The sequence below is a fragment of the Pipistrellus kuhlii genome, unplaced genomic scaffold, assembly GCF_014108245.1.
Source record: "Pipistrellus kuhlii isolate mPipKuh1 unplaced genomic scaffold, mPipKuh1.p scaffold_m20_p_1, whole genome shotgun sequence".
NCBI classification, from domain to species: domain Eukaryota; kingdom Metazoa; phylum Chordata; class Mammalia; order Chiroptera; family Vespertilionidae; genus Pipistrellus; species Pipistrellus kuhlii.
Window position 1 is genome coordinate 69,551,732 of NW_023425404.1, and position 25,366 is coordinate 69,577,097.

General features: G+C 36.3%; 1 protein-coding gene across 5 annotated transcripts in view; it reads left to right on the forward strand.

The window, feature by feature from the left end:
* Window positions 1-19,409, forward strand: part of G2E3 (G2/M-phase specific E3 ubiquitin protein ligase) — a 69,791-nt gene extending 50,382 nt beyond the window's left edge. For 4 of the 5 annotated variants that reach the window (XM_045585173.1, XM_036450831.2, XM_045585179.1 and 1 more), the window contains 3 exons: window positions 6,898-7,070; window positions 16,534-16,721; window positions 18,212-19,409. In XM_045585173.1, coding sequence (XP_045441129.1) covers window positions 6,898-7,070; window positions 16,534-16,721; window positions 18,212-18,468 — 618 coding nt within the window. In that variant the 3' untranslated portion in view covers window positions 18,469-19,409. Of the gene's footprint in view, window positions 1-6,897; window positions 7,071-10,844; window positions 11,074-16,533; window positions 16,722-18,211 lie in introns of those variants that run through there. The other variant, XM_036450850.2, reaches the window with a different exon arrangement.
* Window positions 19,410-25,366: the final 5,957 nt, after the last annotated feature.

The following is a 25,366-nucleotide window of genomic DNA, read 5'->3' on the forward strand; positions in this document are numbered from 1 at the left end:
AGGGCTGAAATAAAAGTAATCATTAACTTAAAATAATAGAACATTTTAATAAAATTATCTTTTTTTAATAATATATTTTATTGATTTTTTACAGAGAGTAAGAGAGAGGGATAGAGAGTTAGAAACATTGATGAGAGAGAATCATCGATCAGCTGCCTCTTGCACACCCCCATTGGGATGTGCCCACAACCAAGGTACATGTCCTTGACTGGAATCGAATCTGGGACCTTTCTGTCTGCAGGCCAATGCTCTATCCACTGAGTCAAACCGGTTTCGGCTCTTTTTTTCTTGAACATTAACTTACCTGACACTGATTAACTGCACGTAGATTAATAAACGTAATGCAAATAAACCTATTTTAGTTGTTCTCCGAAAGCGAAACAAGTCAGTCCAAGTTTTGCTTTCATAGAACAACTAAAATAGGAGCAATCAGCTGCTAAAATATTTGCTGCTAGTATTGGAAAGAAATGGTGTGCCTGCGTGTAAGGCAAGTAAGGGAAATGAATGCAACACGATTATAGTAATCAGTCATTAGCAAATGTAATTTATTATTGGTTATTATGTATAACAGGATATTGTAAAAAATTATGAAATTTTTATTTAAATGTTCCTTACATACCGTTCTATTGACTGGTCTGCAAAAATATTCATTGTTGGCCTGTGGGCTGAGTGTTTGACAAGCCTGGCTTACATGTTACTGATTTGAAGATGATGAAAGCCATTCAACTTTCCTTTCCTTAACCTCCTCTATCTAGTCATTGTTTCATTTAATTAGCAGTATAGTTAATGGTTTAGAGCATACAGGTTAGATTTTAGATTGAAATAAGTATAAACTATAAACTGTGTAAGTTAGGTAATGAAGTTAGGCTTACCGTAGTTTTCGGACCATAAGACGCTCCGGACCATAAGACGCACCAGTATTTAGAGAAGGGAAATGAAGAAAAAAAGATTCTGAAACAAATAGTGTCCTAAAATATTTTATGTGCATTAAAACCCAACATCACAGTCATAAACACATGTAATCAACCCTGTAAAGTAAACAGCAGCATTTAGAACCATTTTAGAGCCGGGCAAGCACACAGAGACCACACAGAGCAGGGCAAGTAAAAAAACTTTTTTTTTAAAGTATATGTGTAGGCTATATTTGGACCATAAGACGCAGGGACTTTTTCCCCCCACTTCTGGGGGGAAAAAGTGCGTCTTATGGTCCGAAAAATACGGTAGTTTTGTTAAGCCTAACTTTGTTGTCTCACTTCCTCTTTTCTAAGGATTTCTTAACTTTTTATAAAAAAATATACACTGAGTGGCCAGATTATTATGATTTCTGAACGCATAATAATCTGGTCACTCAGTGTATATCCTATAAAATAAAAGGCAAATAAGCAAATTGTTCCCTTGACCAGGAGTTTGACTAGCAGGCAGGCTGGCTGGCCAACCACCCCTGTCCCCTCCCCCCTGGCCAGGCTGGCCCGACCCTACTCTATATAATAAAAGGCTAACATGCAAATCGACTGAACTGCAGAACAACAGTGGCTATGATGTGCACTGACTGCCAGGGGGCATACGCTCAACACGGGGAGCGCTGCTCAACCAGAAGCTGGGCTTACGGCTGGTGTGTGCAGCAGCCATGGCGGAAGCCTCCCCGCCTCCTTGGCAGCATTAAGATGTCTGTTGCAGCACTAAGATGTCCGACTGATGGGTTAGGCTTGCTCCCTGTGGACATCCCCAGAGGGCTCCTGGACTGTGAGAGGGCACAGGCTGGGCTGAGGAACCCCCCAACTCAAGTGCACGAATTTTGTGCACTAGGCCTCTAATACACACCCACACACACTGGCCAGATTATTATGTGTTCAGAGATTGTAATAATCTGGCCACTCAGTGTTTTTTTTCATTGACTTCAGAGAGGAAGGGAAAAGAGAGAGAAATATCAATGATGAGAGAGAATCATCATCCTTCAGCTGCCTCTTGCATGCCCCACACTGGGGATCAAGCCTGCAACCCAGGCAAGTGCCCTTTACTGGAATTGAACCCAGGACCCTTTGGTCTGAAGGCCAACGCTGTATCCACTGAGCCAAACCGGCTAGGGCAGATTTCTTAACTTTTTAGAGAGAGGCTTCTGGTTCCCACTGCCTGTCTCCCAAGTTAGGGAGTTCAAAGCTGATATCCATGGATTTGGATCTTCACATTCAAATGTCTTTTTGTGTGTTTTGTTTTGTTTTTAATTCTAATTCCTTATCTCTTGACTTCTGCAATCAAAAATTGCTGTCTTCAAATCCCTCTCTACTGTTTTATTTTTATTATTTTAAATCTATTTTTATTTATTTCAGAGAGAAATGAAGAGTGATAGAAACATCAGTGATGAGAGATAATCATTGTTTGACTGTTTCCTGTATGCCTCACTCTGGGGATTAAGTCTGCAACTGGGCATGTGTTGCCCCTACTATGAACCAAACTGTGACCTCCGGTTCAGAGGTCAATGCTCAATCACTGAGCTACGCAAGCTAGGCTCTCTCTATTGCTTTAATATTGTACTTTCTTCTATTTTTGACTACTTGTCTTTTTTAATCCTTCCTCTTCCTACCCTTGAAAGAGGTATGTTTCAGTGTTGTTTTAACAGTCCTACTCCTATATACCGTATTTTTCGGACCATAAGACGCACTGGACCATAAGACGCACCAGTTTTTAGAGAAGGGAAATGAAGAAAAAAAGATTCTGAAACAAAAAGTTCAGTGTTACCACTACAATGTGTAAACCCATAAATCATGCAGAGACTTTCTATGCTTTCTTTGCATAGTTTATGGGTATCTACACATTGTAGTGGTGAGAGAAGAGGCTGGAGAGTGTTTTACATTATGGTAAATGTTATTGGTTTGGTATCACAGAAAGTCTCTGCATACAATATACCGGTATGAAGTTTGTTGCAGTACAAACATTTTGACAGTTACCGGTATAATAGTATGAAGAGAAATTCTGACGTAGCGGTGTTATCAATCTGGGCATCCAGCGGAGGGCGGAGTTTACTGCTGGGCGGAGATCTACAGGACGCCTACCCAGTAGTCAAGCACGGCAACAGGGCAGAGAGGAATGATTGGGGGAATAGACGCGGCATTCTTCCGGGCACGGAGTACGGGCCAGCAAGGGGTACAGGCGATGATTACGGTTTGGATTACGCAGTTACGGTACACCGCACCTGGGCTGACATGGAGATATGGCTGCAGCGAGGGCATGGAGGCTGACTACCATACATGGGAACTCCTCTACCACTCGGGGTTTACAGAGCGGGGCAGACACTCTGGGCACGGAGGAATGGACAGTGGCTGCACAAGCACACAGAGCCGGGCAAGCGCACAGAGACCACACAGAGCAGGGCAAGTAAAAAAACTTTTTTTTTAAAAGTATATGTGTAGGCTATATTTGGACCATAAGACGCAGGGACTTTTTCCCCCCACTTCTGGGGGGAAAAAAGTTTGTCTTATGGTCCGAAAAATACGGTAATAAAGAAGTAATATGCAAATTGATTGTCATGCTAACACACAAGATGGCCAGCAGGAGAGGGTAGTTGGGGGCAACCAGGCCTGCAGGAGTGGGCAGTAGGGGGTAATTGGGCCAGCAGGAGAGCAGTTATTGATCAGGCTGGCAGGGGAGTGGTTAGGGGGCGATCAGGCTGACAGGCAGAAGTGGTTAGGGGCAATCAAGCAGGCAGGTGAGCAATTGGGAGCCAGCAGTCCTGGATTGTGAGAGAGATGTCTGACTGTCCGATGGGATCGGACCTAAACGGGCAGTCAGTCATCCCTCGAGGGTTCCCAGATTGGAGAGGTTGCAGGCTGGGCTGAGGGACTACCCCCTAACCCCCTTGTGCTTGAATTTCATGCCCTGGGTCTCTAGTTTTATAATATTTGGAAAACTTCTCACCTATAACCTTTCTGAATGATTCCCAGATCTGTATTTTTGAGCCCCTAGATTTTGTGTGAAGATCTGATCCTTGTTTGCACATTGAGGCCAACAGAACTAATATTTTTCTCCAGCATTTTTCAGCTCGATTTTCCTTTACTTTTCAAGAGATACCTTGTATCTAAGACATGGAAAAGGGGTTGTTTTCATTCTTTTATTCCATTTATCAGTCTGTGTCAAGTCATCTGCCTTTCCTTATTTTCGGTGTGCCTACTATAACAAACTAAATTATGTCTACTTGTGAGAAATTAGGACTTTATTCTAATATTCTTAAGGTGATTCAGAAGTATAATTTTGACCACATTGCTTTCTTTCTTAGGAATGCTCAATGGCTTCTCATTGCCTATTGAACAAAGGTCATGTTGTTCATTAGGTTATTTAAGACTTCCAACTCTCCTCATGGCTTTACCTATTCCTAGTTTGTATTCCTAAGCAATGTTTGTTATTTAGTAAATACTATGTACTGAGTACTGTTTTATCACTGAAGACAGAGTAATGAGCCAAAATCCCTATCACCTTGAAATTACCTTTTAGAGCAGTGGTCACTAATTAGTGGTCCGTGGACCAATGGTTGTCCGTGAGGTCCAAATGGTGGCAACCGCTGTTTCAGCGTGAAGACAAGAAATAAATAAATATACAATATACTAGTGTCCCAGTGCATGTATTCATGCACATTAAAAGGAAATTAATTAGAAGAAATATTTTAATATTGCTATTCCCATGTTGCTTACAAAATGAAAGTAGGATTCTACCAAGTCTCCTATCTACCTACTGCAGGACTTCTGTGAGGATCAAATGAGATGAGGCATGGGGAAACACTTCACAAACATTTGGTTAAACTGTAAAATGTTTGTACGTGGCTGTAAAGCAAGTGAGGTTCCTGGGCTGAAGAAACTCCAAGGAGGCTAGTAGCTAGAGAGAGGAAGCTGGGTTGCTATGTGATGTCCTTACTTGGTGTCCATAGCACTGTTTTCAGGCTGGGCTGTGTGCTGCACTTTGTGCCATGGGCTGTTGGCTGCTGTTCGGTGGGCTGTCGCTCCAGTGTTGTGGCGCGGCCGGTGTCCCACTTGGGGGAAGCCGAATGTTGGTTTGTTGGCAGCAGGTCTCTGGTGCTGTTTATTTTTAAATGGCCAGTGTGCATCATGGCAGCTCCTGCGTTGGGCAGTATAATTGATCTTGTAAAATGTGAAGGTCTAGGGGCACCTAACCCCACACTCAGTAAAAAATCTACATATATTTTGTTCTCCCAAACTTAACCACAGTTGTCCCTCAGTATCTGTGGGGGACTGGTTCTAGGATCCCTACCCCTTGCAGATACCTAAAACTGTAGATGTTTGAATCTCTTATATAAATTGATATAAAACAATGCATACAATTAGCCCTCCTCATTTGCTGATGCAAAACCCATGTATTAAGGGGGGAAAAAATCTGCATGTAAGAGGACCCACACAGTTCAAACCCCTGTTCAAGGGTCAACTGTACCATTATGTAGTAAAATATATTATAAAAATAAAATGAATATGAGCCAAAACCTGTTTGGCTCAATGGATAGAGCGTTGGCTTGGGGACTGAAGGGTCCCAGGTTCCGGTCAAGGGCATGTACCTTAGTTGCGAGCATATCCCCAGTAGGGGGTGTGCAAGAGGCAGCTGATCGATGACTCTCTCTCATCGATGTTTCTAACTCTCTCCCTTCCTCTCTGTAAAAAATCAATAAAATATATTTTTAAAAAATAACAAAAAAATAAAATGAATATGAGAAAGAAGATAGATAATGCTTGGGCCATAATAGGTTAGAGCTGAGGCTAAGCTGCTGTAATATAGACACCCAAAAGACAGTGTCTCAAAAAATAAAATAAAAATGACATTTATTTCTCTCTCAAATCTGTTTAGATTTTCGGGGTTAGGATTGGCAAACTATGGCTGTAAGTCAAGTCTGGCCTGCTGCCTCTTTTTTGTAAATTAAGTTTTATAGCAGCCATACCCATTTGTTATCTGTCCATGACTATTTTTACACTATAATGGTGGAGTTGAGTAGTTGTGTCAGATATCTATTCACAAAACAAAATGCTATCTGGTTTCTACAGAAATGACTCATTTTAGAGTTATAGTAGTGATATATCTGGTCATCCAGAGAATTGGATTCCATCCTCTCATTGTTATGTAATCACTTAGTATAGTATTTACATCTCCATGGATGAAGCTTGCACTTAAGCGAGAAAGAGTGGAAGGGAGTTTGACACATTTTCACATTAGATAGCCTTAGTCACATAGTTGGAAGGAAAATTTGGCTATGTGCCCAGTTAAAACTCAGGATGCTGAATTTGGGACGAAAAGGCAACATATATCCAACTATTTTGAACAGGGTAGTCAGGAAAAACTTGGGAGAAATGCAGAGATCCAATATAAATGAGAGAATCCTGGAAATCTCTGTGAAAAGAGGTTTTTGGAAAGAAGAAATTGCAAGGAAATTTTCCATTGACAACCTTGTATTTTTATCTTCTCCTTCTGTAAGTGTTCAAAGAGTTAACCTATATGAAAGTGTTGACCATAAATGGTCAAGAATTTTCTGTTTATGCTGTTCCTTGAAATATACTCTTTGGTTGTATTCACCTAAGTCTCAGCTGATATTCTTTCTCTTTCATGAAATCTCAAGTCATCTCTGTTGCCTCTCCAGTACTATGTAACTGTTCTATGTCAATTATTGCCTTTTATGTAAGCAATTTCCCATATTAAAGTGGCATTATACTCGAGGTTTCTTTAAAGAAGAAATATACTATAATGTTTATTAAATTGGATTGCCAGGTATTTATTGTACAAAAATAATTTTTGGTATACTTTCATTCCATTCTGGTGTACTCAAGAATTGAGTTAAAATAACATGTCATTTGAAATGTAAATATCATTTACAAGTGAAAGTAGAAACTGAGCATATTTTCTTCATTACAGGTAAATAGTGCAACAAATGTAGCTGACTTAAACTCAATTGTGAATGATTGCTATAATTACCTAGAGCTTATTGGATGTCTAAGAATTATCACATCATTAAGTGACAAATATTTACTGGCAAAAGACATACTTGCTTACCATGTAATTAAAAGAGTCCAAGCACCTTTTGAAAGGTAGGTTATTTAAATGTGGAAGGTTTATTCAAATTATATGTTAATTATCTTATAATGTGATATATATTTGATAAAAATTTTAAATGCTTTAAAATAAACCTGTTAAGGAAGACTACTGTTCTAATCATATATATAGAATTGCATAAATATATGATGCTTATGTAGAAAGAATAACCATCTCAATTTATAATTATTTTTCTAAATAAAAATTATTTTAAAAATTCTTATAACTCGAGCCAACTATTTTATCTCTACTCATTCGCATAATACCTATATATTAAGCACCTATTGTCTATTGGTTAATAGGTACTGAGCATTCTTTGATTAATACGGTAGATGTGATTTTTTAAAAATTCGTTATTGTTTAAAGTATTACATGAGTTTCCTTTTCCCCCATTGACCTCTCCCTGGCTACTCTCCCCCAGCACATGCCCTCACCCCGCTAATGTCTGTGTCCATTGGTTATGCTCATATGCATGCATACAAGTCCTTTAGTTGATCTCTTACTCCCTTATCGCCTGCCTTCTCTCATAGGACAGCCTGTTCTATGCTTCTATGTCTCTGGTTCTATTTATAGATGTGATTCTTGCTCTTTAGTTTTAGAACATTGGTCTTCAAACTTTTTGCTCTTTAGCTTTAGAACACTGGTCTTCAAACTTTTTGTTCCAATAATACTTTGAATGAATTTTGAAAACTTATATATGTTCTCATACTCCATTTTTTAATAATGAAAAACAAAATATATTTGAAAGTAGGGAGAATGGTATGGCATATAATCATCACCCATATCTAAAATTTATCAATTTGGCCAGCCTTTTTCATCTATCCTACTGTTGTTATTGACTCAAGTATTATTTTCAAGCTATTATCAGACATCATGTTATCTGAAAAGTGATCAGGTATTTCTTTAAACTTTATTTTAGCTTTAAATACATTTAAATACACTAAGTGGCCAGATTGTCATGATCTCTGAATGCATAATAATCTGGCTACTCAGTGTATATCTTATATAATAAAAGAATAATGTACAAATTGTCCCCTCAACCAGGAGTTTGACCAGCAGGCAGGCCAGCCAACTGCCCATATCCCCTCCCATTGGCCAGGCTGGCCAGACCCACCCATGCATGAATTTATGCACCGGGCCTCTAATAAATATACACACTGATTGGCCAGATTATTATGCATTCAGAGATCATAATAATCTGGCTACTCAGTGTATACTTGTGTCGAAATTGTTACAGTTGTTATCTTTACTGAAGTTCAAACTATCTCATCTTTTGCCAGTATAAACCTTATTATGTTTGAGGTTTTTTTTATGTTGACCATTAATGGTCTTTGAGAGCCACCTTACTGTATGGTATAGTAATATATTTCAGTCTCATTTTGTTATTCTGTGCTAAGAGACCTTTGTTTCTTTGAATGGGAAATGATATTTCAAAACCAGAATCTGGATGCTATAGGTGCTCATTTTTGCCAGGTTGGTCATTGTTTCTAGGCCTTTTCAGTGGACAAAAACTAGGAAAAACAGTGTTTTTGTTTTGTTTTTAAGAAAGAATATATTATGAGGTTATACTGATATTTCAAAATCACTACTATAAGATGTTTAACTTCCCTTTGTCTCATGTTGAGAATCCTAGTTCTCAAAATCACTGGAGAATTAAAATTTATAATAATCAGTAATAATAAAGGCAAAATATGCTAATTAGATCAGATAGCCAAACGACCTTCTGGACATCCTTCCAGACAAAGCCACCATGGCCGGGGTCAAGGCAGAGGCGGTTAGGGGTGATCAGGCAGGCAGGTGAGTGGTAAGGGTCGATCAGGAAGGCATGCAGAGTGGTTAGGGTCAATCAGGTAGGCAGGCAGAGGGGTTGGGGGAGATCAGGCAGGCAGGGGAGGGAGGAGGCGATCACACAGGTAGGCAGGCGAGCAGTTAGGAGCTAGTGGTCCCAGATTGCAAGAGGTATGTCCAACTGCTGGTTTAGGCCTGATTCCACTGAGGGATAATCCTCTGAAGGGTCCTGGATTGCAAGAGGGTGCAGGCATTCCCCCACCCCCAAGCATGAATTTCATGCACTGGGCCTCTAGTCTATATATATAAATGCCTAAGTGACCATTAGGACCGAATGACTGGAATAACTGGTCTACCAGTCGCTATGATTCACACTGACCACCAGGAGGCAGACATTCAATGCAGGAGCTGCCCCCGGTGGTGTGTTTTCCTGGCCAACCTCTCCCGGCTCCTCAATCCTGCTGGCCAACCTCCCATGGCACTACCCCCTGTCAGCTGCCACTCCCTTCTTAAACTCCTCCCCCTCCCCCGGCCGGCGGGCCAACCTCTTGTGGTCCCTTTCCCCGCAAGCTGACCCCCCCATGATAGGCCTTGATCGCCAGCCAGGCCATGATAGGCTTTGATTACCTGTGTAGAATCTGTGCACCAGGCCTCTAGTATGAAATAATTACTCACTTGACTTATTCCATATTTTATAAACAGTAGTCTCAGAATAACAATACCACTTTAGCTGGTTTGACTCAATGGATAGACCCCTATTGCCTGAAGGGTCCCAGGTTTTATTCTGATCAAGGGCACATGCATAGGTTATGGGCTCAATTCCCAATGGGGGGCATGCAGGAGTCAGCAGATCAGTGATTCTCTTTCATCATTGATGTTTCTATTTCTCCCTCTCAAATCAATAAAAATAACAATACCAACATTATCACCAATAACAAATACTATTGAAAACATTAAAATTGTTCTTCTTTTGTTGTTCTAGGGCTATAGTGTCAAATTACCGTGTTTTAAAATAATTTGTAATAATTATATTTTGTGTTGTTATACTACTAATTGGATATATTTTTTTCATTTTTTTATTTTTAGTGTTTCCTAATTAAAATTTTATTTTTAAAAAAGTTATGTAAAATGCCTGCATGGTTTCAAAGTCAAAACTATAATGAAACTATAGTATATTGAAAGAACTCAGCTCTATGATACAAATTGTATTCAAAGATGTATAGCTTTTATCTTTATCACTTCTAACTTTAAGATGAAACAGGCAAGATAAAAGCTGAAGAGTAATCCCTTCTCTGTAAAAGATAAAATGCCTTGTGAAGTAATCATTTTGATGGCTTTAATTGTTTATTTCATTATTTGTTTATTTGTTTTTAAATAATAGCAGATAACTATATAAGTGTATGCGTACTCATTTCTCTTAGATACAATGCCATTCACCTTTTTTTCCTCGTTTTTTACTGGGCAAGATATTCTGGAGATCACTCCATGGTAGTAAATAAGACATAGTCCTCACTCTGTTTTAGAGTTCTGTAGAGCTCTGTTGTTTGGATATATCATTATATGTGGTTTTTTTTCAACAGTTTCCTAATTTTTTTTTTCCAACCAGTTTTCTATAGATGGACATTTAGAATGTTCTCTGGCACTCTCACAAATGAAAATATAACATCATAAACTTGAATATAAATCCAATATATTTTTAATATTGCAATTTAAAAATAATAGTTACATAGCTCTTTGAAATGTATCCAAATGTCCTGACTATGGGTCTCTTAAATAGTAAAATTTTATATGAATAGAATTATCATTTATAATTATGGTTAATATACAGAATAACCCCATATAGTATAAATTTTGATGTGGTTATTCTTAAATTTGAAGTGCATCTCTTAATGAAAGTAGTTCATGTATCTACAGATGGATTTTTCTGATTGCTAACTCAGAGAATTTATCATTGTTTATTCTGTTTTGTTTTGTTTTTATAGATATGAGTACTCTAGATGTCAGGAAGTACTATCTGTTTAATTGGTGTTTAAATTAAAACTGAATGATAAATAGGAGTTAGGCAGATCAAGATGAAGAAGGCAAGAGAAAAGCTGAAGAGTAATCCCTCCTATGTAAAAGATAAAATATCATAAAACAAAAGATCTTGTAAACATATATATATATATGGACTCATAAGAATCTTATAGATGTCAGAAATAACAAGGAGCCGAAACTGGTTTGGCTTAGTGGATAGAGCGTCAGCCTGCGGACTGAAGGGTCCCAGGTTCGATTCCGGTCGAGGGCGTGTGCCTTGGTTACAGGCATGTCACCAGTGGAGGGTGTGCAGGAGGCAGCTGATTGATGATTTTAATCAATGTTTCTAACTCTATCCTCTTTTCCTCTCTATAAAAAAAAAATCATAAAATATATTAAAAAATAAACAAATAACAAGGAAACCAAAAGCCACATTCCCTAGCTATCATATGAAATCAGAACCCTCAGTTTGTACCCTTATCTGAAGCAAAGAAATTAACAAAGTAATTGATTTTAGGATTCATAAAACTTGTCGAGTGCCAGGCAAAAGCAAATACATAGCAACTGTGTTAGGAAATTGCTGCAGTCTGGGCCTAATGGGAGCGCTAATGATACATTGGTAAAGAAGAAGCATTTCCAATGAAGGCAAAATACACAAGGAAAAAAGCAAGTATTAGGAATAGCACCCAAGAATTTAAATAACAAAAACTGAATGAGATAAAATATTAGTGCAGTAAAACTGCACTATAATGGAGTAATACGGGCAAGGGAATGTTGGTTAAAGGTGAAAGTCTATTACATAATAGACTAGATTTTCTGATGTGTATGTTAAAAAACTGACAAAGTAGTTATTTACCTGTTTTTGTTATGTAGACATGTTTGTGTAATTAAAATTAAGTATGTATAAAAAGTTTAATTTCACAGAAAAGTTTTCTATATGTATTACAGTAATTTTAAATTCACCTGTCACTCTGGGTAAACAAATGCACCATGGGTGGAACAATGTGGTGTGATCATATACTAATTATTCAACAAACACTGTTAACGAGTGGTGACTCTTGGATTTAAATATGTAAACTATAGTTGTAGATGTGTAATATTTATTTATGTTGACAAAATTATTTTTTCAAACATATGGGCTATTCACTAAAATTAGTTAAAAGTAACAGTGAATTAATACCAAAAAATAACCTGCTAATTTAATTGTAAGCAAATCTTGGTTAAAAGCATTTTAGAATTACCAGGTTGTTAATTTTCACATATGACATACGGACCAGAAACTTTGTTTGTTAAAGCTAGGTCTGCAAAATCAAGGTTTAATGTAGTGATTTAAAAGAGAAACAAACAATTGGGGGGAAAATACACGCACAAAATGAATCAAATAGCTCTTCCATGTTGAAAAATGACCACAAACTTCAGTTCTGGATAACATGGAATAGACATAGTTCTCTCTATTCCTTCTGCTAAGTACAGTTAAAAACCCTGAACATTATATGTAAAACAAAATAAGACTGAAAGGTAAGGAGAGGAAAGCAGACCAGCTGCGGATCTTAGAACCCAGGAACGACAGAGCAGAATGAAGAGGAAATCTAGACCTCCTTATATGAAGTAAAACTAAGAGAATTTGTTACCAGCAGACCTACTCTAAAATAAAGCCTATAGGAAATATTTGAAACAGAAAGCAAATTACTAAAGGTACTAGATGCCCAGTGCACAAATTCATGCATGTGTGGGGTCCCTCGGCCTGGCTGTCGATTGGGGTCCATCAGGGCAGTCTCACCCAGTCCTGATTGGGGCTTTGGGTGCTGGCCAGCTGGGGAGGGACTATGGGAGGGCTCCGGGGCATGTCCAGCCCTCTCTCCCAGCCCCAATCAGCCGAATCCCAGCAGCAGGCTAACCTACCAGTTGGAACATCTGCCCCTGGGTGCTCAGTGTGCGTCATATAGCAACTGGTTGAGCAGTTGACTAAATGGTCAACTGATTGGTTGGACACTTAGCATATTATGCTTTTATTATATATGATTATAATTTGAAACATCAGGAAGAAAGAAAAAATGAAAAGAATAAAGGCATGTTTCCTAAATCATATTTCATAGTTGAGTTAAAAAATTACAATAACATTTTATAATGTTCAAGTGTATGTGGAAGAAATATTTAGGAAATTACATTAAGTACAGGGAAAGGCAAAAGGATGTAGAGAGAGGTAAGGCTTATAAAATGTTGATACCAGTAGACTTATATTTTTAAAAAATACATTCAATAGCACAATAGATAAAAAATGAATTTAAAAATTCAAATAACCCACAGGAGGACAAGGAAAAGGGCACAAAAATGATCGCGGAAATGAAAATGTTATATGGTAGGCAATTGAAGAAAAAACTAGTGATCAGGAAGATGAATATGAGGATTTGTTTTTAATAGAGAGAGATTGAAAACAAGGTTTTGTGAAAATTAGAATAAGAGAACCCAAACATATATTTAACTAAAAAAACAAGATGGCGGCCAGGGCAGCATTATAGAAAATACTGCTTAAGCCCTGGCCGAGAGGCTCAGTTAATTTGAGTGTCATCTTATACAACAAAAAGTTGATATAATTCCTGATCAGGACTTGTCCGGAAGACAACCAGTCAATGTTTCTCTCCCTTCTCTTTCCCCCAAAATCAATAAAAATATATTCTTGGGTTTATAAAAGGATTATAAAATAAAACAGAAAATGCTGCAGAAAAAGTTCTTGAGGATCACATAGCTTAATGAGCCAAAGTAGTGTAGTTTGTGGCAAAACTGCATTTTGAGCCAAAAGACACTGTTGTAAAAATGAGTTATACTGAAAGCAGGGTGGTGGTTTTTTGTTTTTTTTTTTCAGTAATGCCAACAATGAAAACAGATAGCCCTGGTAATACCTTCACAAACTACTTACATTATCATTCAAAAGTGAGAGAAATAGACATTTGGGGATAGTTTAGTTATTTTCTAAAGAGATTAATAAAGTATATATTTAAGGAAGAAAAATTGTACCTAGAAAGAAAAATATACAAGAAGCAGCAGTGAGCACAGGTATAGGAAAAAATATGAATAAAAAAAATGAGGATTGGCCATTAAAAAACAACTAAATTTTGGTTAAATGGTTAAAATAATTAAAATATTAGTGAAAAATTAATCTGTAAGAAGAATGGATATTGTTGGGTTTATTGTTTTAAAGGACTTGTGTTGAGATAGTAATAAGGAAGCATCAATTAGCCTTAGATTATTAAATCAAGAATATATCTTTTAAGTTATTTTCTAAAATAACAGGAAGAGCATTTGTAATTTCCAAACCAGGTTGGTGAGGTCTGGGGGTGAAATAAAGAACATAATGGACAGAAAATAGGGTAAAAACAAACAAAGAAAACACATGTTCCAATAAAGCATATTATAAAGTAGGAAAATCTAAATTTAGATTGGTAAGTATGACACATATAAATAGCTTAGGCTTTTGTATTAAAAAGATCTTAAATTGCATTTTAAATAAATGACTTTTAACACAAAATAAAGTAATGACCTAAAAACATAGCCTCAAATACATAAAGCAAAAACTGACAACAGCCCTAACTGGTTTGGCTCAGTGGATAGAGTGTTGGCCTATGGACTGAAGGTTCCCAGGTTCGATTCTGGTCAGGGGCAGGCACATCCCCAGTGGGAGGCAAGCAGTAGGCAGCTGATTGACGTTTTCCTCTCATCGATGTTTCTGACTCACTATCCCTCTCCTTTCCTCTCTCTAAAAAAATCAATAAAATATATATTTTTTTAAACTGACAACACAGAAATTGTTAAAATAGTTGGATATTTTAAACAGGTCTCAAAGGAGTTAATAAGTTTAAATACAAATAAGTTTAAATACAAATACAAATAAATACAAATAATTAAGGTCTAAAATAGCAGTGATCTGATTTTGAAAAGGGTTTATAAAAGGAAGCACATTAAAAAAATCTTTACTGCAGTGTATCCTCCTAATAGGTTAAAAGGAACGAAAACATCCAATCATACAATTTTAGGTGCAGAAAAAGCATTTCATACATTTTAACATTTATACATAATTTTAAAATAACAATTTGAAAAACCATTATAACGTGTATCTTCTAAACATTCAGCAAACATCCCTAAAGGTGAACTGTTACCACCATTCCCCTTAAGGCCAGATGAGCCTAGAATATACATAATTACTCCCTTGGTTTCCACAATATGCTGAAGACTAGCAGAGCAACAAGACCAAATGAATAAGTGAATGTTATTAAGGATTAGCAGAACTAAAATTATTTGTAGCCTGCATGATTGTCTAACCTAAAATAATCTAAGAAATTCTGTAAAGTGTTTAGCAAGGTTACTGGATACAAGTGGTAAAAAAGATTCTATCAGAGGTTTGTGAGTGAGGAGGAATGGTAAAGAAATTGGTAAACAGAGCAACTTATTGTACAAAAATGTTTACTTTGAGAGTTTATGAAACTAAGAAGACTTTTAAACTAGCAATTAGTTTTAAGTGTTCTAAAGCCTTTGCATCTTTCAGGAAGAGGGTAAACACTAGCCCCTCCCCAACCCCATCCATGGTTTCACTTCTCTCAGTTTTATTTACTCATGATCAATCATGATTCAGAAATATTAAGTGGAAAATTGTATAGAGAATTAATTTTAAATTGTACATTGTTTTGAGAAGCATGGAGAAATCTTGCATTCCCTGAGATATAAATCATTCTTCGATCCACTTATCCATGCCCCTTAGTAGCCATCTTGGTTTTCAGATGGACTGTCACAGTATTAATTGCTTGGATTCAAGTAAACCTTGTTTACTTACTAATAGCTCTAACGTGCAAGAGTATATAATACTGGAAATTCAGATTGCCAAAGAGAAGCCTTAATGTGCTTCCTTTAAGTGAAAATCAAACATTCTCAACCTAAATAAAGAAAAAATCATATTGAGTTGCTATGATTTATAGTAAGAACAAGTCTGTAAAACTGAAGGTGGTTCATCCTAGTTTTGCTGTGTTGCACATCAAATTGCAAAAGTCACAGCCACAGTGTGAAAAACACTTAGTTAAGATGGAAAAGGCATTAAATTATGGGTGGAAGACGTGAACAGAAAACTTGGTATGAATGATTGCAACATGTTGCATCAGAAAGCATTGCATTATGAAGACTTCAGTAAGGGATCCCTGAAACAAATGACATCAAACCATTTACTGCAAGTCAGGGATGGTTACAGAGACTCAGCAATAGGCTCGGACTGAAAAATATAAAAATTACTGAAGAGGCTATCTGCCCATGAAGAAAGTACTGCCATATTTCCAGCAGAGTTAAAGAAGTTGATTACAAAGAAGAAAAGTATGTATACATAGGGAAAAAATTGAATATATTAGGGTTCAGTACTACCCCCCGTTTCAGGCAGCTATTAATGGATTTTGGAACACATCCCCCAAAATATGGGGAGACTACTGTACTTTGATTCACTTTAGATTAAAAATATACCTATTAAAATCTTAAGAGGTAACTATTTAAAAAAGAAGTAGTATGACTTTTGAAATAGTAGGTAAATTGGAATTTAAAAATAAAGCTAGAAATGTTAACTCCCTATTGTAATATCAAACACATGTATGAATGTTCTCTCAGTACTGTTCTTCTCTTAAGTTTTAAGCAGGGTCTGAAAACTCTTGGCGTTTTGGAGAAAATTCAGACTTATCCAGAAGCATTTTATAGCATCTTTTGTCATAAACCTGAGAATCTTTCTGCAAAAATCCTTAGAGATCTTTTTACAGTACAGACATGTGACGCACAGTCTTTGGGGTTTTGGAACAGTTACTTACAAGCTGTTGAAGGTATGTGGATGTTTTATTTTTATCTAACTCTTACAGGGGTCCTCAAACTTTTTAAAGTGGGGGCCAGATCACGGTCCCTCAGAGAGCTGGAGGGCCGGACTATATGAACTACTAATTTAGGGGTGTCGAACTCAATCAGAGAAGGGGCCAAAATCTAAAATCCAGCCTAAATCGCGGGCCGAATGGTTTACTGAACAGTCATAAACTGTCATTGTGATGGAAACGCAGCGGAGTGCAGTGATGACAGCACGGTGCGGGCCACATTGCAAGGCCTGGCGGGACGGATTTGGCCCGCGGGCCTTGTGTTTGACACGTGTGTACTAATTCCTACTGTAACACCTCGGCTGCGCTCACTGCCCAAAAAAACCTGGCGGGCCGGATCAGACTCCTCTGCGGGCCGCAGTTTGAAGACGCCTGTGACTTAGAATGTTTGTTTCAGTATATTTATTTCTTTTTTGCATTTTGATGAGAGTTTTCATTGGCTACATATTTACAAAATACTTAAAAATAAGTTTGTGTGATAGAGTTGATATTGATGAGTAAAGGTTATAGAACAAATTGTATTTTAAAATATTTCTTTATGTAATTTGAGGTCAGAGGCATTCTTCCTAGGAATTTTAATTATACGGGTGATAGCCACAATATAGAATAGTATAAAGGCTAATTGTCTGTTTCACCTTTCTCAAACTTGTTACATTAAATTATTAATCCTTTGGTAAGGACTATGATAATGATGTTTATCATTGAGAATTAGCAATGTGAAATCTTTTTAATAGAGTGGAAGGTATTTTAATTTTCAGTTGAATCTTCTTTCAGACAAGTTGTTATTGTTGTTTTTCTCTGCATTTATTGAACTAATTGATTTTCAACCAGTGTGCTACAAGAACTTCTAAAAAATGCAATCCCTGACCATTTAGTCAGGGCACTGACCTCTTTTCCCTTAGATTGTCAAATGAAAAAATGACAACAGTCAATATAACAGTAGCCATCCAGTGTGAGTGAGTCAAAATTATACCTTTTTTTGTGTCACTATGGCAAAAAATACATTTTTTTGATGTGCTACAGAATTTTAGTAATTAGTTTATGTGTGCCATGAGATGAAAAAGATTGGAAGTCACTGAACTAGTTTATCAAATAATGATAACCTAGAAGTAGTTTATGATACACTAATTGTTTTTAGTATAATATATCCCCAAAAGACAAAATTTCATAATCCACTGAACTTCTTGGACTCTATGATAACTTTATATTAGAGAAGGTATTCAAATATACAATGAGTAGGTCAGTTAAGTGATTTTGTGAGTCCTACTTTGAGATTCAAACATTTATTGAATGTACTGTTTTCCTATTACTACACTTGACTTAGTTATTTAATTTGCCCAAGATAGATGTGGGAGTCTCTGCCTTTCAACATTCCCAGTCAAGATGGGGAAGAATCTGATGGTAGCAATACATAATGAACTTATTTTTCTTCTTGGTAAACTTTTCAGATGGTAAATCTGCAACAACATTGGAAGATATTCTTATTTTTGCAACTGGTTGCAATTCCATTCCACCTGCTGGATTTAAACCCACTCCTTCAGTTGAGTGCCTTCATATGGATTTTCCTGTTGGAAACAAGTGTAATAACTGTTTAGCTCTCCCAATCACCAATACATACAAAGAATTTCAAGATAAAATGGACTTTTCCATAAGAAACACTTTAAGACTAGAAAAAGAAGAAAGCTCTCACTATGTTGGACATTAAGGTGTTTTGAACAAAGAGATGCTTCTTTAAAAGCTGCTATTGATACTTTTGTTTCAGATATTTGTCCATTATCACTTTTGAATGAACTTATCAGCTTCTTGGTCCAATAAAATTTATGATGTGAACATAAAGGAATGTTTTGGCCATTTAAGCTTAAAAAATTGTTAAGGTATACCATTTAAAGTTAATGATGTTTTTATATTTTGTTAGTATACATGCTTTGTAATCTTCAATATAAATATTTTTAGAATGGCTGTTAGACTTTCTTCAATCATAGTAGCATGGTATATATAAGAGAAAAACTTTGTACTCACTATTTTTGTAAATTCGGATTAGCTATATAGGATGCCACAATTTTTTCCAGTTTTATGCAATTTTCAAATTATTATTTTATTTTAAAGCATTAAATAGAAAAGCTAGTTGATAAATTCTGTTATATAAATCAAAGGCACATATTCTGGGGTATGTGTTACATGTATCCTTTTCTAGGATGGCACTAAATTGGTTGTTAAAAATTGTTTAAAATAGACCCACACTGCAATTAGATTATGCCTAAGGAAATACGTATTACATAAACAGCGGAATTGCACAAATATTCTGTAATCTGTAGACATTCCATAGTCTTAAAAATACTTCTGAGTTGGATAAAAATATATTTAAAAAAAAGTGTATTCTTTAAAGCCAAGGCTTTAATCATAGGAGTTTTCCCCCTGTTAGATCCATAATAATTTCAGGTATCTGAATGATATCTGTGGGTTGTCATGTGGTAGGTTTGGCTATTTGACAGGTTATTTATTTTTGAAATGGTTGTATGATAGATAAGCTCGCACCATTGCATTACTGCTATCTTTTTTGCTCTTGAAAGGTATCTGTTATTTTATAGGTAATGTAGAAATATGTAAGAAATAAATACAAACAAAATAAAAAGTCCACTCTAATCTAACCATGCAGAATTAACTGATATGTATCCTTCTATAAACTTTTGTTTCATTTTGTAACTTTATTAATGTTACTAAAAATAACAAGAAACTAATTAAACAATTTGAAGTTTGTCTCCATCCATAGTCATGTCACCATAATTATATATGCTTTCACAAAAGAAAAAAATTGGAAAAGCCTAATTTCTATAATGTTATCAAATATAAATGGGTTTTCCACCAAAGTAAATTGTATGAGAGGTAAATTGCTTGGTTGCAACCACATTAAAAAAAAAAAAAATGATTTCAGAGAGGAATGGAGAGGGAGAGAAGAAATAGAAACATGAGTGATGAGAGAATCATTGATCAGCTGCTTCTTATATGCCCCCTACTGGGGATTGAGCCTGTAACCTGAGCATGTGCCCTTGACTGGAATTGAACTGGGGACCCTTCAGGCCACAGTCTGATGCTCTTCCTTGCTGAGCCAAACCGGCTAGGACCACATTTTTCCTGATACACAAAACAGGTATCAGTTATCATATTCTCATTTTCCCTGAGAAACATCCCTCAGTTATTTTTTTTTTAATCCTCACTTGAATGCATTCACTGATATCTAAGGATATTTTTTACATTGATTTTTTTTTTAGAGAGTGGCAGGAAGGAGGAAGAATAGGAGAGAGAGAAAAAGAAACATTGATGTGTGAGAGAAATATTGATTGGTTGCCACCTGCACACACCTTGACCAGCCAGGGATCAAAACTCAGGTCCTTCCAAGCCTGAGCTAGTGTTCTAACCACTGGGCAGCCAGCCAGAGCAGTTAAAGAAAAATAACGGAATTGATTTGATATTGGTAATATATCTCTTAATACCAAAGGAAAAGTAAAGCATAGTCCTAGTGTACTTTAATTTGTTACACTTACTAACAGACCCAGCAAATTAGTTTCACTTTCATTTAAAATGTTTAAGAATAATAAGGCACTTTTTTGTCTTCTGTTAAATTTAAGTTATTGAAAGTAATTACAAGGACCTATTATCAAAAAAGGGTTTGACTATCTAATATAAACCTCAAACTTTCCATATAGCTTCTATTTAAAATGTTTTTGATAGATTGGCTACTTCATTCCTTAATCTACCTAGTTTTATTAAATTTTAAAAGCCACTAAAACAGTACCAAAAAAATCTAAAAAATTTTCTGGTTATTTGTAGTTTTAATTATTTTCCCTTGCAGCAGTAATTTAGCTTATGATTACTGTCACTTTTTAGGTGGTGAGGGATGGGAAAGAAGGGCGCTTGGTTTGGCTACAAGTGAAAACAGTATGGTATTTCAGTTCCTCCTTTCATTTTATGTGTAGATAGGGCCTTAGGGATAAGGTGGTATAAGTAATCATTTAGGATAGGCACAGTTTAAACTGAAGTTTAAGTATTCATATTGAAAAATGTTTTCTAATTTTAAGGATGTTACATTAGTATGATTTTTTAAGAGATTAATCTGTTTAATCAGGGCATATCAGAGAAACTTGTAGGTTGTTTTCTATTGCAGTGTTACAATGTCAAATGGTATTATGATTTTTTCTATTGTTATAGCCAGTGCACAGTCCTTACTAATGTTGATTTTAAAAAGGAATAATGCTATAATCCTTTATAAATGTGTGTATGTCTTAAATATTTTAAACTAAATGCCATATATTTCAAGCTTGTTTCCTGTTGTTCTCAATGTCAAGGAAAATAAAAAATTTGCCTATTATGCATCTACTGTTAATAGTCTTTGGTTAGTTTTATATTCATTGTTTTAAAACAGTTTTACACTTTTTGATGTGAGAACTTCATTTGAAAGTCTTTTATATAATTATCTACTATTATACTTAATCATTTTAATACTTAAGGTAAACATTCTTTAAAATATCAGAAACTAGCTCATTTTAGCCGAAACCGGTTTGGCTCAGTGGATAGAGCTTCGGCCTGTGGACTGAAGGGTCCCAAGTTCGATTCTGGTCAAGGACATGTACCTTGGTTGCAGGCACATCCCCAGTAGGGGGTGTGCAAGAGGCATCTGGTCGATGTTTCTCTCTCATTGATGTTTCTAGCTTTCTATCTCTCTCTCTCTTCCTCTCTGTAAAAATTTAATAAGAAAATAAATAAATAAAAGAAACTAGCTTATTTTATATTTTGTCACATTTAATTCCTACTTTATGAATAGTAAGCCATTCTATGTTTGGGTCAAGTAAAAAAGTCCTTCATTTGATTACTAACTTGAGAAATAAATCAGTTTGGCTTCTATTTTATATTAAAACTTTTAATAATTTTCCTAATTATCTGAAAACTAGTGTAACTTTTGTACTCAATACTAAATTCTAAGGGGAGTATAATAGTTAAATTTTTCAGTGACTGCATTCAGTCATTATAAGAATATTAGAACAAGATTCTATTTATAAATCTATAATCTTTTTATGCAGTGATTATCACATGCTTCATTGTTACTTTTCCAGGAAGCTATTAAACTAGTGTTTATGCTTTAAGTATTACCAAGTTTTATGCTTTAAGTATTCCAATACAAAGCATAAGAATACACTGAATGATGGATTGCTTGAATGTGATCTTTCTGATGTACTGGTGGATCCTATTTGCTAGAATTTTGTTGAGGATTTTGTCTATGAGGGATATTGGCCTGTAATTATCTTTCATTGTGTTGTCTTTGTCTGGTTTTGGTATTAGGGGATGCTGACTTCATTGAAGGAGCTTGAAAGTTTTCCTTCCTCTTGAATTTTTTTGGAATAGTCTGAGGAGGATAGGTTTTAATTCTTCCTTGAATGTTTGGTAAAACCCCCCTGTGAAGTCGTCTGTCCCTGTGCTTTTGTTTGCCGAATGCTTTTTGATGACTACTTCAATTTTTTCCATACTTATTGATCTATTGAGATGTTTAGATTCTTCCTGATTGAGTTTTGGAAGGTTTTATTTTTCTAGAAATATGTCCATTTCCTCCAGGTTGTCCAGTTTGTTGGAATAGAATTTTTAAACTATCCTTTGTATTGTGGTGGGGTCTGTTGTTATTTCTCCTCTTTCATTTATATTTTGTTTATTTGGGTCCTCTCTCTTTGCTTCTTGGTGAGCCTGGCTAGAGGTTCATCAATCTTGTTTATCCTTTCAAAGAGCCAGCTCTTGGTTTTGTTCTTTTTTGTTGTTGTTGTTTTGTCTCAAAGTCGTTTATCTCCGCTCTGATCTTTATTATTTCCTTCCTTCTGCTTATACTGGGCTTTTCTTGTTGCTCTCTTTCTAACTCTGAGTTGTAGGGTTAGGTAATTTATTACCATTGTTTCTTGTTTTTATCAGTAGTCTTGTAGAGCTATGAACTTCCCTCTCAAGATTGCTTTCTCTATGTCCCATAGGTTTCGGATTGTTTTGTTTTCATTATCATTTGTTGCCAAGATGTATTTTATTTCTTCCTTGATCTCTCTGGTACCTCAATCGTTATTTAATAGCACGCTGTTTAGTCTATGTGTTTGATTTTTATATTGTTTTTATTGTAGTTGATTTCCAGTTTTATGCCACTGTGATCTGAGAAGATGCTTGATGTGATTTCTATCTACTTGAATTTGAAGATACTTTGCCTATGACCCAGCAATGGTCTATCTTTGAAAATGAACCCATGTGCACTTGAGAAGAATGTATATTCTGTGGCTTTGGGGTGAAATATTCTGAAGATTTCAATTAGTCTAGTAAGTCATTTAGGATTGATGTTTCTTTGGTGATTTTTTGTTTAATCAGTTGATTTTTTGAGAAATCAGTTGCTAGTCTGATGGGGGTTCTTTGTAACTTTCTCTCTCTGGCTGCTTTTAAGATTCTTTGTCGTTGGTATTTGCCAATTTAATTATAATGTGCCTTGGCATTGGTCTTTTGGGGTTCATTTTGCTTGGGACCCAGTGAGCTTCTTGGATTTGTGTGTTTTTTCTTACCTAAATGGGGAAGTTTTCTATCATTTCTTCAAACAGGTTTTCTGTTCCTTGCTCAGTTTCCTCTCCTTCTGGAACCCAATTTATGTGGATGTTGTTTTGTTTCATGTTGTCCCAAAGCTCTCTTATGCTGTCCTCCTTTTTAATTTTTTTTTTCTAGAAGCTGCTCTATTTGGGTATTTTTCCCCACCTTGTCTTCTAGCTCACTGATGCGGTCCTCTGCTTCTTCTAGTCTACTTTTTATTTCTTTCATTTTTTTATTAAGGTATTATATGTGTACATACCTTACCAACCCCTACACCCCCCCCACTCCCATACATGCCCTCCTTCCCCAGAGTTTTGTGTCCATTGGTTATGCTTATATGCATGCATACAAGTCCTTTGGTTGAACTCTTATCTCCCCCATATCTCCCTACCCTCCCACTGTAATTTGACAGTCTGCTTATTTCTTTACTGTCTCTGTATTTATCTTTTTGTTCATCAGTTTATAATATTCCTTATTCATAAATGAGTGAGATCATGTTGTGTTTTTCTTTCATTGACGAGCTTATTTCACTCAGCATAATGTTCTCCAATTCCATCCAGGTTGCTGCAAATGATAAGAATTCCTTTTTATGGCAGCATAATATTCCATTATGTAGATGTACCAGTTTTTTTATCCAATCATCTGCTGACGGTCACCTAGGCTGTTTCCAAATTCTAGCTATTGTAGATTGTGGTGCTATGAACATAGGGGTGCATATATGCTTTTTGATTGGTGTTTCTAGTTTCTTAGGATATATTCCTAAGAGTGGGATTATGGAGTCAAATGAGAGTTCCATTTTCAGTTTTTTGAGGAAATTCCACAGTTCTCCACAGTGGTTGCACCAGTCTGCATTCCCACCAGCAGTGCACGAGGGTTCCTTTTTCTCCGCATCCTCGCCAGCACTTCTTGTTTGCTGATTTGTTGATGATAGCCATTCTGACAGGTTTGAGATGGTACCGCATTGTTGTTTTGATTTGCATCTCTCGGATAATTAGTGACTTTGAGCATGTTTTCATGTGCCTCTTGGCCTGCCTTCTGTCTTCTTTTGAAAAGATTATATTTAGGTCCATTGCCCATTTTTTAATTGGATCATTTATCTTCTTTTATTAAGTTGTATAAGCTGTCTGTAGATGTTGGAGATTCAACCTTTATCAGTGATAACATTTGCAAATATGTTCTCCCATACAGTGGGTAGTCTACTCTTGATGCTTTCTATTGAGTTCTTTACAGCAGCAATGTCATTTTCCATTTCTTAATTCTTCATTTCCTCTTGGTTCTCACTCATATTGTCGAATTTGCCTTCCATTCTTTTCAGCAACCTTATGACTATTTGTCTGAATTCTTTCTCTGACAGGTTGCTTGCCTCCATTCCGTTTTCTTCTTTTTCTGGTGCTGCCTGCTTCTTTCATATGCGGGCTGTTTCTTTGTCTCCCCATGGTCTCTTTTTTTTCTAGATGTCTGGTTATGTAATTCTCTCCTTTCAATGGTGGATTGTAGGGCTCCTCAGAATCTGCATGTTTGTGCCAATTGGAGACCAGTGTTCTGGGGTTCACAGCTGTCGGTGGGTGCCGCAGTTGTAGATTTTTAGGCTTCCAATAACATATACTTTCCCCTTCAAGGTGGTGCGCTCTCTGTCCGAGCGGGTTGCTCACCGCAGGGAGGGATCCCAGCAACAGTGGGGGCTGCCTGGTCAGGAGAACCTCATCCATCAGTCCTTCACCTTCTCCTGGAGTATAGCTGTACCTTAACTCGCCAACAAACACTCCCCATGCAACCCTCAACTGTTCTTTCTTTCTGCTCCGGGACAAGGCTCGGGACACGTCTGTCTATTCTATCACCATTTTTTCTCTCCTCTGGGGCATTTTAAAAAAATTTACATTATGTGCTCTCTGTTCAGGACAGGTTTTTATCACTTTTATGTAGATACTATATGAAAATGTCAAACATTTTCTTAGCTTTTTTGTTAATTCTCACCTGAGGATCTTTTTCCATTGATTTTTTTTTTAAAA